This window comes from Antennarius striatus, chromosome 12, assembly GCF_040054535.1.
Source record: "Antennarius striatus isolate MH-2024 chromosome 12, ASM4005453v1, whole genome shotgun sequence".
NCBI classification, from domain to species: domain Eukaryota; kingdom Metazoa; phylum Chordata; class Actinopteri; order Lophiiformes; family Antennariidae; genus Antennarius; species Antennarius striatus.
The window spans coordinates 1,109,183-1,126,899 of NC_090787.1; the positions used below are offsets into that span (position 1 = coordinate 1,109,183).

The 17,717-nt window shown below is 39.7% G+C and overlaps 1 protein-coding gene across 1 annotated transcript; it reads left to right on the top strand.

Annotated features, from left to right (window-relative positions):
- Positions 1–3,980: 3,980 nt before the first annotated feature.
- On the top strand, positions 3,981–6,532 carry LOC137605466 (serine/threonine-protein kinase pim-1-like). The gene is made up of 6 exons (XM_068330170.1): positions 3,981–4,209; positions 4,437–4,531; positions 5,332–5,544; positions 5,647–5,830; positions 5,944–6,096; positions 6,435–6,532. Exons 1-6 carry the CDS (start codon positions 3,981–3,983, stop codon positions 6,530–6,532), a joined length of 972 nt encoding a protein of 323 aa, XP_068186271.1.
- The last annotated feature ends 11,185 nt before the right edge of the window (positions 6,533–17,717 follow it).

The following is a 17,717-nucleotide window of genomic DNA, read 5'->3' on the forward strand; positions in this document are numbered from 1 at the left end:
GAGCATGAGTCACAGTTACATCACCTGCCGGCCTCTACAAGCACCTGGTGCACGTCATTATTAGTCTCAGGATCATGTGGGTGCTCTGGGGCCAGTGAGCTGGCGGCTCTGTTTGTACAAAGTGTTGCAGGGTTGTGCTCCAAACATTTCACATCACCTTCCACAGCTTTACAAACATCTCAACAGCTGATTCTGTGACTGAAGGCAGCCTTGACTGCTGACTGGTTTTTTGTACTGTACATTTGTGGTGAAACATGGCACTGGTGGTCAACAGAGACACAAAACACAAAACCTATTTCACCTGAAGTTGGAACAGGCCCCAGGTGAGTTGCTGTTGCTGGGATATTAAAACTAAATCATGTCCTGCATGACTGCTTCTAGCCTGGAACAGCTGGTCCCTGACTCCATCAGATCCATGTGAATTTATAAGGAATAGCCATAATGTGTCTGATTTATGGTACAATAGTGAAATATTCACCATCACCATACTGCATGGTAGGTACATTCATCTTGAAATCATGAACATCTAACAATAAAATACAAGCAAGTAAAGTCACAGAAGCTGTTTCGATTGTGGCACAGCAAAAAAAGCATGTCAACAAAGTTTGGACTTAAGAGCCTATTTGAAAAAGACTTCTCCAAAATTAAGTGTGTAACACTGAGGGATGCAGAGATCATGACTTTGTGTTATCTCCATGTATATGTGCACACACTGCAATCTCAAGCCCTTGCTAATTAAGGTTTTATTTGAATCCCAACATTCTCATGCATCATTTGCACTCGGAGGCAGATAATTTTTTATATATATTCACATACACAGAGAGGAAAAGCTATTGATTTGCAATAGTAAATTAAATTGCACTGATGGATAAGCGAAGCTGAATTATAGTTTCTTTCCCCTTGGCATCAAAGTTATGCAATTAAAGACATCGAAAATCAATCTGGACGGTGCCATTAGAGTCTTATGAATGCAGCTGTTATGTCGTTAGTGTAACTGAAAAGTAGTTTGCAAAGAGGTATTCGACTTGAGGGTCATCCCAACCTTAAACCAAACATTCATAAGGAGTTTGGAGTCCAGCTGTTGGGGGAATTGTATTGAGTGTCGAATTCAGAAGAAGCTCATTAATCCTTGTTCATACGCATGTATTCCAAACACATCCATTGTTGTACATAGACATTACTCAGAGTGGAAATTCATCACAGTCATTAAAACAAATCCCTCGGCAGGAATAGGTCAGGTTGAATATAAAAGGAAAATGAATCAACTGCTATTAACATGGATCCACGTAGCAGGATAATGTCACAAAAAAGAGCTGAAGGGGCTAAAAAAGCTGGGGAAAAAAAGACTTCAAAAATCAAAATACAAGGCTTGGCTCTGCAATTAAACTCCTTGTTCTGTCCCAAGTCATAAATATCTGATCAGGTATATAGAGGTGATCATGAAGTCAGCTTTCAGATGACACAGCACTATAACTTTTAAAAAAATTATTCGAAAGCTGAGCTAGTTATAAGCTTGGGCCATCAAACAGAAGTTCCACAGGATTGCAGACGAATGATGTCGAGACCTGTTAAATTAATTTGAAATGATGTTCCCTTAATGACATTGTGCTGTGACCTCAGACTTGGATTAGTTAGATTAATTTCAGTTTCTTGTAGGATTTCCAAATGTAATTGGCTGTTGGATGACACCCACATTACCATCAACGCTCCCTCTCATAATGGTGAGACTAAGAAGTACATTCACAGCGTAAATGTACAGGTATATGTAGAATGACTATACTGTTTCAAAATGTAAGACTTCATCGTAGATAAACTAACATTCTCTGCACCGTCCAGATCATATGTGACATATCGTGAGTATTACCTGAGCATCAGACTGCAATATGGTGAGTATTATAAAGATTTGACAATATAATTCACTTGTCTCCGACCTTTACTACACACTAATTTATCCACTATATATTGCAGGAGAGTTTGGTGTGTTTTTTTCTGGGGGATAGCAATTGCCCATGCCAAACAAGGCTGCTGACCCCTTACCCTGACCCAGGCCCCCAACAGAACTTCTTGGAGATGACCATAGGCCTGCTGAAAACCTGTTTCTACATCATTTCAGGGTGATTCCTTACAGGGCCTGTGATATGATTGTATTCTTCATAGTACTGCATTGCTGCTCCCCGAGGAGAACAACATCCTACCCTGCAAACTGAAGACCCCGTTACTTTTGGTATCTTTCTAATAGTTTATGATTTGATACACCTGTGACCATGCACCCAACTCTATTTCTAATCCAAGGTGTTATTTTTATTTTATTTTTCAGGTAAATCCTAGCTGTGAATGCATAAGGAGGACATTAAAACATATATAGTTGCATATGAATTCCACAGAATGAACCGCTGGTATTTACTGAGCATCTACCTCACTGTTAATCTGTGCATTGGACATTGAGCCATCCTCCCATTGCCAGCTAGTCATGCTCTGTTAGAAAGGACGACAATGTGTTAATACGTCAGTGGAGCCACATGACTCTTTTCATGTCAGTAATGATATTTATGTTGGGTAACTCATTCTGCCAGTTAAATAACTGAAAAAAACAGCTTTTGCTTTTAGTGACCACATAACTCTCATATTTTATGTTTGCAGATGATCCGTTTATATTGTCTGAAGAGTCATCAGCAACAGCTGTTGAATGCATGCCGCCGTTATACTGGAGTTTTATTGGATATTTAATACGGAGCTCATAAAAAGATGGATGTGAAAATGCATTCAGTTGAGAATAGATATATTATTTTCTGTCAAATTTTAATATACGGTGAAACAAAATGCTTGAAAAAAAACTTTATCCCTTTTCGCACCTTTGTCAGTGCAAAATCCTTCAGATACAATCTCCAAACTTGTATCTAAAAGATACCAAACTTGATGAATGGTGCCTGAAAAGGAACATTAAGCAACCTGAATTTCAGTCAGAAGGCTTGTGCCTGAGAAGGTCACAAAGGAATGATCACATCACAGAATGAAGTTACTGATCATCCAAAAACAGCAATGCTTTCCTGTTACATGTTATTCTGCTCCACTGCACAAATAATATTGGCTTTTTAAAGTGATGCAATAAAATCATGCATTGCAGAACCAACCCCCTAAATGTGTTTTCATCTTGTTGTCCTCCTTTGTCTTTGTGAATCCAAAACCAGGACAAACAATGTAAATGGTTCTAAATATGTATGTATATATATATATATACAGTTTACACTCCTTTTTTCACTCCCCTTGTGCTTTGATCAACAGTTTTTGTTATGTCTGTCACTCCCAGTGTACTTGTGGGGACCCATGTGAATTACATGAGTAGATCAAAGCCAGAATAACGATAATCAGTTAGTCCCTCCGTTTGTTTGCATGACCCAAATTATAATTTGGACATGTAATATTAATAATAGGGACCCATACTGACCGTTGATCTACTCTCGTTTGATCCATATATGTACATACAGTCTGTGAGGTTTTCCATAGAAACGACACTGAAGCCAACAGCTTTATTAAGATTCAAATTAAATCACTTTTTTTTTTGTTTAAATTGTAGTTATGAATCTCGTGAAAATTTTACGTCTTGTCAAGCGGTCACTGATAATGTGAGTGTTATAAAGCAAAATTTGGCTTTGATTTTCAAAGCACAGTTTACTGTTTGTTGATAGTCTGAAACTTTAAAGACAATCCAGGGACATGAGTACTTTAATCTCATTGCAACTGGTCAACTGGTCTCGACATTAATTTGAGACCCATATCCAAAGAACGATTTCAACACCGGGTAAAAAATATTAACATTGCTCAGAGTTTGATTCAGGTGAGTTTGAAATAGCACTCCTTCTTATAATTTAAACATACTAGTGAAATGACGAAATAATAAATCATTATAATAATGTTTAAACATCAAGTTTAACAAGGTCAGTAAATTTGTATAATTTGTAGAGACCCCCACCAAGTTTTTGATGGTGACCGTGTCCAAAAGAAAGATCACCAACCATCTAAAGGTACCCACAGAGGCTGACATCCAGCCACCATGTAAAAGACAGAGGCCCAGCAACGGTACAACTGGTGAAGCTTCAAATGTTTCTGGGGATGCAGTCAGGCCAGCTTTGAAGAACCCTCCTGAATACCAGCCAGACAGGAAAACAGGATATTTTTGGATCAATCCCTCAGCATGTGTATCCAGCATAGGTGAGCTGATAGTGCTTGTTTTGGATTCGAACCCATGCACTCGCTTTGCACCACAGATAACCACATTTACAACATTTTCTCAACCACGTCATGTCAAATGCCGTTTCTTTGCTTCCAAAGTGAAAATTCTCTTTTTGTTAGAATTTAATTTAACAACCAGCGTGTCAGTCATGGAGCGACTTTAATAAGTTCTCCTTAATTAAGTACAATTCTCTGTCTGTGTTTAGAGGACTTTGAGACTAAATATGTCCAACAGCAGGAACTTGGGAGTGGAGCATTTGGCTCTGTCTTTGCCGGTTATCGCACATCTGATAACTTACCAGTGAGTATGAGTGCTGTATCCTACTTTGTCCACACGCACGCACACACACACACACACACACACACACACACACACACACACACACACACACACACACACACACACACACACACACACACACACACACACACACACACACACACACACACACACACACACGCACGCACACACACACTCCAATCCCTCTTTTACCATCTAACAATCTTCATTTTATTGCTTAGGTGGCAATCAAATACATCCCTGCTTATGATGTGGAGTTTCACAATGTTGTGAGTAATTTGAATCACTTTTTGTTATACTATTAAGGGTCAACTCACTGAATTATGTCAACGCTAGCTGCTGCTGCTGATTTACTTTGAATTTAAAACTTCTGTCTGTACTATAAACTTCAGATGTCTTCAGCGTCCCGTGTAGCAGCAGCTACAGCTAACAGCAGCACATGTGGGTCTGAGAAGACTATAATGTAATCTTTGCTGTATGTCATGCATATATGGTATATGACAATACAGTTGCCTTTGACTTTGACATGCAGTAAAAACTTCATGTAATGCCAGTTGGTTAAGTTGGAGATAACGGGGCTTTCTTCATTCTATGGATGGCATTACCTGAACATTTTACCACAGTTAGTCACTGTGTCATTCTGAAATTCCTAAGTGACGTGGTTTTTCGCATGCTAACTTATGCTAGTTCGATATGTGTGAAATCTGATGGCGTGCATTAGTAATGTTTCACTGTTCAGCTCATTGAGACTACCCAGAACTTCACACATTCATACAAGACTGGTATATTTCCTTCTCTAGATAATACATAATGAGAAATATAGGATCCCATTGGAGGTAGCTATCATGCAGCAACTGGCAGGCAGACCAGAATCCATTGGTAAATCAACAGCTGTGACCCTGATTGACTGGTGCACACTGGAAGACCAGCTAATCCTGGTCATTGAGAGACCAGAGCCCTGTCAGACCTTGATGGCCTATGCAAAGAAACCACTATCGGAGCATCAAGCTAAAGTAAGTCTCAACTGAAACTATCCTCCATGTCCATTCTTCCTCACTTTTGTCACTTCTTTCTTTCTTTCCCCATTCTAATATTATCTTTATCCATCTTCTCAGAACATCATGAGGCAGTTGGTGACAGCATCCATTGAAATGATATCTATGTTAGTTTGCCACAACGACATCAAAGTTGAGAACATCCTTGTGGAGCTTCGTTCCAATGTTCCTCATGTGAGGCTCATCGACTTTGGCTGCAGCTGCTTTTTGAAAGAGACACATTTTACTAGCGATGCGAGGACTGGTAAATAAACAGCTTTACCACTTGCTGTTCACACATCTTTCATAAAAATGTTGCCTATCAATGTCCACCTGTCCATCTCTGCAGCTTGTAAAACCCTGTGTGTTTTCCTACAGATTACCACCACATGAACATCGAGATGGGTGAACTCGAAACAGTCTTTCAGTTAGGCAATGTCCTTCATGATATCCTGACACCACAGCCACTCTCCTATAGCTTTTCCTTACTGCCCCACAAGAGGAGGAATAAACTGAACAATGTGACACAGGGTAAGACGATATGAAATTTGAGTGTTATGGTCTCATGTTCCCGGTAGAAATTTAAATAAGTAGACCGACCTTTTTTTTCCTCCAAAAGTTTCAATCTTCAGTTTAATAAACAATTACTTTCTTTTGAAAAAAAATGTCTCTTATTTTTCCAAATTCATAATATTCATTATATCTTCTGTGCCTGGTCAATCAAGATGTAGAGAAATAATGACTTGGGATGCTCTTCTCTCATCAAACCAAAGAATCAACAGTTCAGCTTCCTATCGTCACAATGGGAATATATTCTACAAGTCTACAGCTATTAACCGCATATATGTTTTCTGTTTTTTCAACCTTAGAGTGCCAGGATTTCATGAATAAGTGCGTAAATCCAAGTTATGAGAGTCGTGCCGCCCTACAAGACCTGCAGCAGCATCCCTGGATCTGTGGGAAATGAAGATCAGGACTTCCCTGCTGCATCAGAAGATGTCCATGTTGACCACAATCTATATCAGCTGTCGAAAAATAATCATTCCAAATCATTCAAAAGCCCACCATTAATTAATTAATGCTATGACATCAACAAACATATTTTGTTATACTGTGTGTACCAAAAAATGCAACGTCAATCAATTCCATGATGGATGATAGATGGATGCATGGAAGAATGGATGGATGGATGGCTGATATATTTCTGTAAAATGTTGCATCCTGTTTTTTCTTCAGAATTGTTTTTGTAAATCATAAATATAACCTGATGAGCTTGTATCACTGAAGGGGTTGTATTCAACATAATCCATATCATGCATTAATTATACATCCATTGTGCTCATGAATTCCTTTTGTTATTGACTTCCAATTAAAAGCCAAAGTAATCACTTTGAAATGTCAATCTTTCTGGTCAAGAGTGATCGATGTGCACACAGTGTGCTCATTCCTATCAACAGTCTCTAGTGACGGGGGATAAAATGCGGTGCAGTGCATACAACAAAAACTACACGTAGGTGATCCACAAATCATTTATGTTAACAAACAGCAATTGAAGAACAAAACCATAAAATCATTCATTCATTAATCTTCAGTACCAACTTCTTCCGCCGTTGTGGGTCGCGGGATTTCTACATTACTATTCTTTGTACTTTCTCTTTACATGGATCATAGTTAGACATACCGCATTGTTAAGGGTTGACTGTAATGTAATGTAATGTACCACGTTGCTATCCTTGATATGATTGTTAACTTATATGGACTAGTTAATGTACTTGGTGTATTGTACATAAAAAGTTCTTCAATATTGATATTACAGTCGTTCTGGTACATCTGCTCCTACCTCTCTCTTCCACCCAGTCAACGCAGACTGACATCACCTAGAGTCAGGTTCTGCTCCAGGGCTCCACAGGTGCAGAGCTGTCAACCAATCACCAGTGTAGGCCAGCATTTTAGGCCAGCATAGAAAGCTACTGCTTTGATCTACTTATGCACCAGCTTTGATCTATGGTCAAATTTGCGGGACTTTGTGGTCTTTGAGTGCCTTTTTGTTATTTGTTGGGCCACGTGTCATATTTTGGACACCACTGCTCTGTAGGGTTATTGTTTGGTTTGTCCATTCTGGGCTTCTGTAGAAACATGGCAATGCAACAGGAGTTCTGTGAAAGCTGACTCGTTCTTTCTGAGGATGCAAAGCACTCATTCTAAAGCAGTGCAAACACAATTGTTCCTTCAGGTGATTTCACACAGCTGAGGGCATAATAAGGAAAATTACATAAACATCTGTCCCTAAATATACCATAAATCCCACAAATTGTTGTCCTCCAAACCTTTGGACCTTTGCTAATCATGCCAATTTGGCAAGGTGAGATTGACAGCCTCCTTAATTTATCACATTATTAAAGACTCTTGCAGATTAGTAGCTGGCATCAGCTGGACCAACGATGTCTTACTATGATTTAATTAAAATATTCATGCATTTGCTGAATTTCTCCATGGGATTTCATGTGATTACCTGAATTCTAGGCAAGATAAATTGCTCTGGTTGGCCTCTTGCCTGACTTTCAAATTATTAATCCAGGGCCGGTGCCTCTGTGTTAACATCCTCTGACCCTCAGCTGTTGTTTTGCATGTGCTGATGTGGCGGTGCCAAGATGCTAGAGGGGCTGGGATAGTCTGCGGGCAGTGGTTTAATTAATGTGGTTGATAGCCACTAAATAAGGTCATTGAAATAGTGTCTGTGCAGTACATGCACATTGTGGTTTCTGTGTCACCACAGTGTCAAGGATCAACATCGAACTAGTTGGTTTCTCAATTTTCCGTAAATTACTTTTCCAGTCTTATATCTTTGGTTTGTGCATTTCTTGCTCAAATTTATGTCCAGAAAGGTTTCATTTTAGCAAGAATTTTACCACCCATCCAACAGCGAGACGCACCATCAATCCACTTTAATAATTTAATAATAATGAGTTAAATTGTAATGTACATGTGGAATGCTATCTGTTGAGGTGTTTTTACCTGAGCATACTGGAAGTTATGCAGGTTCAGTAATCCTTATTGTCTTTGCTGGAGTTTCATAAATTGACATAGGGAAATTATTTTCATAGCACATTCAAGTGCATTGCATAAACTTAAATCCATAAGTTTTGTTTGTCAAAGCAAACACATATTAAAAGGTATTTTGTGCTTTTAAGTCCTAATTATCAAATCTATACTCCAATTTTCACAAAGAACATAAAGAAAATCTGTGTTTTCTGTGAGGATCAGGAAGTTTTAGTACTTTATTATAGTATCAGACAGTACAAGATGTAATAAAATATTATACAATTCACAGAACAATGTTTTCCTTACTTAACATAGGAGATATAGTATGCAATAAAAAAGATGACCGCGGGATGAATTAGAATGAAATGAAACTATTGAAATTGCTGAGGAAATGAGTCAAACGCCTTTTCTGGTTTTTTCCAGATATATCTGACTGAATACAAATGACCAATGAGAAAATGACCGACGTATCTACGTATAATGATGTGTAATGAGTTTCATTACAGTACGATCAGTGGCGAGAGACTATGCATTTGATTAACATATGAACAAAATTTGGATAATGACACGATAAAACTCTGGTCACAGTAAGGCTAGGATTTCCAAGATGGCTCACATATGTTAAGACAGCCAGATAGATAGTTAGACAGACAGACAGACAGACAGACAGACAGACAGACAGACAGACAGACAGACAGACAGACAGACAGACAGACAGACAGACAGACAGACAGACAGACAGACAGACAGACAGACAGACAGACAGACAGATAGATGTGATCAGTGAGCTTCTTGTTCTACTTTTCCTCATGAAAAGAAGTTGAAGGTTTTATTTTATGAAAACAAACTTCAGACCACTGATCATTATGAAACTGTATTTTATTCTCAACGAGGTTCATTACACATCCAATTCCTATCGCTGTCTGCCTTCTTCACCATGGCAACCAGTAAAGGCTAATAAAAAATAAAAAAACTTGTTGAATAGAATAATTGCTTTATTTCTTACATATTTATGTTTTGTGAAAATCTCAGCTCAAGATGGATTACTTATCCCTTAAACCAAACCAATCAAATGGGGCGTCACCTTGACAAAGCAAAGTGTCAAAGGTCAGAGAAAAAGATCTATGACGAGAGCTCCGTCCAGTGGCTATAAACAGTACTGCCATACTTAAATACATGCGTGGGGATGGAAAAAAGAATAAAGTGTCTGTATTGAAAACAGTCAACTGGACTTGGAAGAGCGTGAAAACATCTTGCCTCACATCCAAGAAGCTTCTTCAGTTCTGAACAGCTGGTGTGTGTGTGTGTGTGAGGGGGGGGGGGGGGGTTCCAGATACTTAACTCAGTGAAAGTTGTTGAGGTCAGAACTGAAGAATTCTCTTGGGTAAGAGGTGAGAGAAACCCAACTTCATGTAATGCCAGGGGTTTTGCTCCACATGTCCCCTTCATGTACCAAACCCAAACCCTGAACTAATATAGTTGACATCTGTTGCTGCAGTAGCTTTACATGTAACTGTTAATACTACAAGCAGACTTCATTGTGAAGTAACAAGAAACGTAATGTGTGTGAGCGTAGTAAACCTCTCAAGCCTCATTGTTGAATCAATAAGAAATATCTGGCGGTGTAAATGGAACAAGAAGTAACAGCTCCACATTACATGAAGAGCTCCTGGCGACACACACCTGCATGTCTCCAGTGTGTGTTTAGTTCCTGTCATTGTGCTGATTTATTTGACCTTGCCCAAAGCATCACTTAAAAGTTGCACATCTACATGGATGTTCATGACACCCAACCACAGAGAGCAATGCATTTGTATTCATCCATTTTTTTGGTGCCAGAAATCTGTGACCCTTTTTATTACCTAAATTTGTTGTTGCCAGTAGCAACCAAATGTGGGGACATCAGCTTACAGATAGCAACTTTAATTTCCACGTTTTCCACTTTTCCACTGTTATTACCCTGATGTGTCGACCATACGTACAGTTCACAATCTGTGTGATCCCATCATTTCTGCTCCCTCCACCATAAAGTGCAATGTCAGCTTTTCTGTCAATTTTCATTTTGTTGTTTGGACACACCTGAAAGCTGCAAACTTGTTCAAATTAATGGATGAGAAGACACAGACTCTATACCACAATCAAAATTTCATATTTTGGTCAGCATTGGATTAAGAACTGACTTTTAATCTTTGAGCGATGTTGTCTTGAGGCACCTCCTCCACTGCAATGCTTTAAAAGAATAGCACTACCAGCTGTGGATTAAAATATCTTCACTTCCAGAGTATTTATTCCACTTCATGCTCAAAAATGTGTAATCCTTCACTGACGTGTCCTGGTCCTATTTGGATCGGTGCTCTAATTTCATAATCAGTATGTCTTCATTCTGTGTCACTGTTCCTTTTATTTTTATTTTTTTATTCCCATGCTATTTTTTCCCCATTATGCAGTTCTTATTTATTTTGCTCTGTGTTACCCTCTGTCTGGGAAACACAAGGCAAATTTTGCTTATTTGTTCAGTTGCTTTTCCTCAATTTGTCTTTCCTTTTTGATATGTATTTGTTCCTTTATAATTGGATTGTAGGATTGATCATTGCTATTGTTATTCCCAGCTGCATAGACTTTTGACTTTGCTCCTGTGCTTTCAAGATTCACTGATCCTTTAGACCCTGCTGCTGCTGCTGTATTTTTCTGTGATTAAATGGCTTTAGTCTACTTTTGGGTCCTCTGTTTAATTTTGCTGAAACTTGGCAGTTGCCCTATATTAATGGATTATAATTGCTGAAGTCCTTTCTTGTCTATATATTCATGCACTTGCAGTGCTGACGTTTGATTAAAAGGATTTCTTAAATTGAAGTAACACAGCATCTTTCATTTCCTCACTTTTTCATATGCAGATGAAATGTAAATTAGAGTTTTTAAAAAATTAAAATTTATACATATATTTTGAATGTCAAACACGCACTAGAAAATTTAAAGGAGCACATTTTATTATTTTGCCACAAAGTGAAAATTTATTTAAATGTACTTACAGAAATATCTTTATATTCAAAGAGATTTGAATTACAAAGGAGGGTTTGCTTTTGTCATGAATGGATTCTGCATTGTTCCGTGTTGTATCCTTGAATTATTAAGAAAGAAAAATCATGTCCTTCTCTAAAACACAGATATGTTGTGTACATAAAATACGATCCCTTCCTTGTTTTTACTCTCATGCTGACTGTCGGCTTGGCAGTCAGATGTGAAGCTCTTTAACATCTGTGTCCAATAGTGCACTTCCTTTGAATAACAAATACGCTCTGGCATCCTGTGATACATGTGATTGTTGCAGGTTTTTTTTCCATTATGCAAATCTCCTGGGTTACAGCCTATTCATGCTGGCCTTTCAAACCGAGGCAGAGCTGCACTCACATCTGAGTTGCTCAAAACCATCATGGAGGAAAGGTTGCATCTGGTCACTATGCAAATAATGACCACCAAGTGGTCAACCTTTTTCAAATGCGAGGTAAGTACTGTAAATATAACACAAAAATAAAAGAAAAAAAATCTATAAAATACTGATTTCTTTATAAAACGAACACAACAGCTGGCCTTTGTTTGAAATATTCTTCCATAATAAAAAGAACGTACTGTATGTCTTCATAGTTGGAATCATTATGTGTGCAGCTTTCTACAGCCTGATGCATCAGCACGTTCATATCGATTTCCAATATGAACACTGCTGCCCTCCACTCATTCTGTCCCCTGTGGATGGAACATGTTACGTATGCATGGATAGACTCTTTCATATGAATGCCACCACCGTGGCAGGTACAGTCAGACGTTTTCACGGGGACATTTTGAACTATAGTCATTGCATTTTATCATTTTAAGATACTTTCACTATAAAAAAAAGGGATTTGTGCCTTTTGCAGATTTATTTGCCATATTTACATCATTATTGTTGTAGTGCTGTGATCTTACTTACTTGGGGTGTTTGTGTTTGTGTTGTGACTAGCGGGCAGAGCCGTGAGTTTGGTCGTATGACCATCTCACTTGTTGACTGCTGTCACCATAGCTCTGCCTCATTCTCATTCCGGCTTCCGGCAATGACACCAGCCTCTTGTCAGTTTTGTTTCTTATCCAGAACGACAGTCTTTCACCTGTGGAGAGATAAATGACAGCTTGAAGCAATAGTTGTAAAAGTAGAGCTGTTTTGAGGTTACCGCCTTGGTAGTTTAGTGGATAATTTGACTTTAACTTCAACTGACAATAATCCAAATGAAGTAATCTGACGTCTGGCGTCCTGCGGAGCTGGCTCGCTGTCACCGCTCACAGGCTCACCTAAAGCACCATTGTTAATCATTGGTGTGTTTCCTCTGATTACAGGTCACCACTTCTGAACAGGGTTATACATTAAAGGAACAGAAACAGCAACAGAAGCATTGATTGCCAAAAACATAAAGTTGTACAAACAAAGTCAGATCTGCAGCAAAGATTAAAATGTTAAAACAGAACAGCAGTGTGAATATGTAGCTCATACATTTCACACAAATAAAAAAATCACAACTCAGTATACTGTATAACAGATGGACTGGCCGTACCTACAAGATGGAACTGATAAGGGATGATGTGATAAGTTCCACCTGCAGGCCACCAGGATGCCCATACAGCACATGTATCTCTGTTTTGCATGGGATAATAATAAATAATCTTTATTCTTGAAATAGTTCTCCATGAAGCTAAATCCTCAAATAAAACCAGGGCTTGTCTTGAAGGGCAGAACTTTGCTATCTCATCTTATCATATCTGGGCACAACATAAACTCTTGTCCCTTTGAATGACTGAAAATCAGCACTTGTGAATTTTGTGCATGAGCATCCTTACTTATCTCTCTTCGACTTCCATATTTTGGGGTAAGACCTGAAGGATTGCTTCACAACTCTGACAATAAAATATCAATATTTCATCTCTCTGACATCCCATGGAATTTTATGAACGCTTGAGAGCTCAATTCCCCTCAGCACTCTAACAGTGACATCAGCATTATTGCCGCTGACAGTGCCAAAATATGCACTCGAACGACTGAGCAAGTTCACGTTCAAATGTCAGTATGCTGCCGGAAGAGTAAAAACATAGTCGATCCATCAGGCTGTGAGCCCATCAATTTGTGAGTCTTCATATTAAACTGTTATAAAGCTGATTTATACAAGTGTAAATATGGGAAATAGAAAGAAATTATTCCATTCAAAGAGCAAAAACCTCTTATTTACTTTACCTGAAGGTTAATGAGCTGAGACCAGAAGAGTCTGGACAGTTGATGTCATTAAAATATTTCACGACTGTGCGCCAAAAAAAATTCAAACCTCCAAACAGCTGTGGTTGAGATGAAGTCAGAGGCCAGACTGAGATGGTTTGGACATGTCCAGAGGAGAGATAGTGAATATATTGGTAGAAGGATGCTGAGTTCTGAACTGCCAGGCAGGAGGCCTAGAGGAAGACCAAAGAGGAGGTTTATGGATGTAGTGAAAGAGGACATGAAGGTAGTTGGTGTGAGAGAAGAGGATGAGAAGACAGGGTTAGATGGAGGACTCTGATTGGCTGTGGAGACCCTGAAGGGAAAAGCCCAAAGGAGATGAAGACGAAGAAACAGCTGTGGTTGAGATGGGTCCAGCATCCTGTTAGGATGTCTCTAGGTTGTTCAAGGTCATCCAGAGGAGGCCATTGGAGAAGATCCACAACTCCCAGAAGGGATTACATGTGTAGTTTGGGAATGGGATGTCCAGGATGGATGGATGGATGGATGGATGGATGGATGGATGGATGGATGGATGGATGGATGGATGGATGGATGGATGGATGGATGGATGGATGGATGGATGGATGGATGGATGGATGGATGGATGGATGGAGAAATGGTTGGTTTAAAACCCACTTTCATCGTACCTCGTGAACTCATTACCGTCAAAGTGAAAAGTCTCAGGTATAAACAACGATCGATGACATCATCTGGAACATCATCACGTCTCCGGGCCGAAGCGTGACTGTGGCAATCAGTTATTCCTGTCCATTAGTCTGAATTATGTGGCAGCCTGAGGATTCAGCTTCAAGGGAAACGATGGGTGCACTTCAAATCACATGTGAGGCGGTTGTTAGTCTTCTACATTCCCAACACACCTTCTAGAAGGCAGAGAAAGCTGGTAATGCAGGCAGACATCCCATAGCACACTGTCATGTTTTGGCCTGGCGGTTGGACAACTATGGTGCGGATGCCTCCGGGACGCCTCTCTAGGGGGGTGTTTCTGGCACGTCCAGCTGGGAGGAGACCTCGGGGCAGACCCAGGACCAGGTCTGGGAACGCCTTGGGATCCCCCAGTCAGAGCCGGTGGATGTGGGGGGAAAGGGAAGTTTGGGGCTACTTGTTGAAGCCGCTGCCCCCGTGACCCGACTACGGATATGAGGTGGAAGATGGATGGATGGGTGGATGGATGGATGGATGGATGGTTGGACTACTGCAGTATGTTGGTGCTTTTCATAAGTCCATGCTCCTCATGCCATCATGCTACAGTGAGCTTTAAAAGCTCTGCTGAGCGTTTAACCCCGGGTAAGTCCTCACATCACGCCGGTTTTAACCCCATCTCACGGGACAGGAACCGCCCCCCACACCTGCTCATGTTCCAGATGCTTCGCCCTCCTCTGCACCAACCTGCGTGTCCGTTTCCGTCATCCTTCATCTTCCTTCGAGTGCAAAGCTAATTTAGAGCGTAGCAGAGAACTGGAAGCTGTCCCTATAAGGCTAAATTGCTTCCCTCAGGCGCCTCAGGACTTGACAGAGTGACTGCATGCAGTCAAGCACTCTGACCTTGAATCCACACAGAAGATTTGTCTCCACTGGTGACGAAAGGATGCAGAGAAAATAACGCAAATAATCAGCAAGAGAGTTAAGAGGCGTTCGCCTCCACGGTCTACTGATTTATGAGAGCTTTTTTGAATTAAGTCGAACAAAATTAGGATTTAACTTTTTGTGCGTCCTCAGGTGTCCTGTGTTCAATCACAGAAAAAAAAGCTTCAGTTTAACACGAATGTTTTCTAGTTGTGTCATAATTTATCTATAAAAACTTGAACACATTTCATGGTCTTGATCTGATCTCTTGTATCTTTTTTTATCAAGTTGAATGAAAATCAGTAAATTTGTTGTTGTTTTTTTTACTGTTAGCAGAGAATTTATTGAGGAAATAATTATTGGTTCACCACTCAAATGTGTTTATTGATGAAAATGACTAATTATCACCAGTGTCATCCTTTTATGATACATGGTCACTAGCATCTGAACAGATGTTCTAGAACTATAGAATAAACATAGAGAAGAGGTTGCTACGGTGAAGCAAAGACGTCTTAAGCACATCATCCATCACCTTAATGTAAAGATCCATTGCAGCGGTACAGAGCAAACTCAAATATAATCGATGCTACATGTAAATGAAACACAGGTCTGTGTCTCACCTTGGAACTGAGCTTGATACGCTGGACCAATCAGACGAGGGTGTTTGAAAGGTTCAGAGCAGCTGATTATTAATCTTATTCATTTATTTCCTTGATGGAGTCTCATTCATTATAATTCCAAAGGCCTGCTGCATGATTTAAAGCTTAATTGGTGAAGCTGGTTCTCTCTCCCTCTCTCTCCCGTCTCTCCCTCCTTCCTTCCCTCCCAAACATGACCTTCAGAAGAAATAAACGTGATCGCAGATGAAGGTCAAAATAAATGTCTGCATGCTCAATCACACTTCTCACGAGAAAGGTCAGCCTCACGCACGTTGCCAGAAAAGAATAACAACGTTAGAGGCGTCAGACTGACGTATCGGTGATGTTGACAACATGGCAATACTGGGTCTTAAATATCACATTGACACAGATCAAGCTCTGGTGCCACAGTGGAGATTCTCTTTCCATATTTTAAGATATTTTCTTTTATTTTTCTTGCTAACTGCTACCACTTCCTTTTCAGATATTAAGGTCATGGTTGCACCTGTACACCCCTGTCACGTTCAGCTGCTTTGGCAGAGAGGAGGTCCTCCATGTCTGTCCAAGGCAGACCTGATTGGCTTGAACAGACATGTGATGACATCAAAGTGAAGACTAAACATTTAAACTAATGAAAGAGTCAACAAGAGAAAAGTTCATCAGCAACCGTTGTGTTCAGAGAAAAACATTTGGCCTGTCGAATTACTTCATGTCCTCTGTCTCGTGATACTCGTACGTCCTAATCGACCAAATGAAAATGATGAAGAGGTAACTGGCAGGCAATCAGCCTCACTTAACATAAAGATTAGAATAAGGGGGGAACAGCTAGCAAGGCTTGGAATTGAATTATAGCCATCCAGACACACACGGTCATTTACATTAAGATGTCAGGGTTTCATCGCTGTAGTGCTACTGTCTTAAAACTTAACCATGTCCCATGCTGAAGATGCTGGGAGAAAGATGACTGTATCTCCTGAGTCTTTCTTTTAGATTTCCGTTCACTGCGTGAAAACAGCTGAACCCATCAGCTCACGGTTTTATGCAGTTAAATAGTTTTAATTCCCTTTATGCCAGGAGTTGTTTTTACATCCCGCACCAAAGTGTTGGTGTGTCCGTTCTTCCGTTAGTACGTCTGCCAAACATCTTTGCAAAAAGCCCATTACTCAGGGGGCAAAGGGGATGAAAATGAGACCTTGACCTTGAGAAAACTAGGTCGAGGTCAAATTTAAACTTTTTTACACTCAGGATCAAAGCTACTGCTTTGATCTATGAAAGTAGATTGGAGCACTAGCTTTGATCTTTGACCTGTGCAGGTAGGTCAGGGTAAAATTTTTAATCCAGGGGTGTCGAGGGATGTTGCAGTCTGTAACTGCCTTGGTTCTAGTTATGTATTTGTTTTTAACCACTAAAATAAAGTTTTAAACTTTAAAATACGTATTTAAATGACTTTCCCTCTTCACATTTAACCGACACAATATTGAGTTTAGACTTAAGCGTTTACCAGAACTGTTCCAACATCCCTTTGTCTATTTTGGTCAAAAGAGTTCCATCCTGGCAGATTTACAGTTCATCAGTTATTTAGTGACCCAACACACAGCGAGGCTATCTCTGTC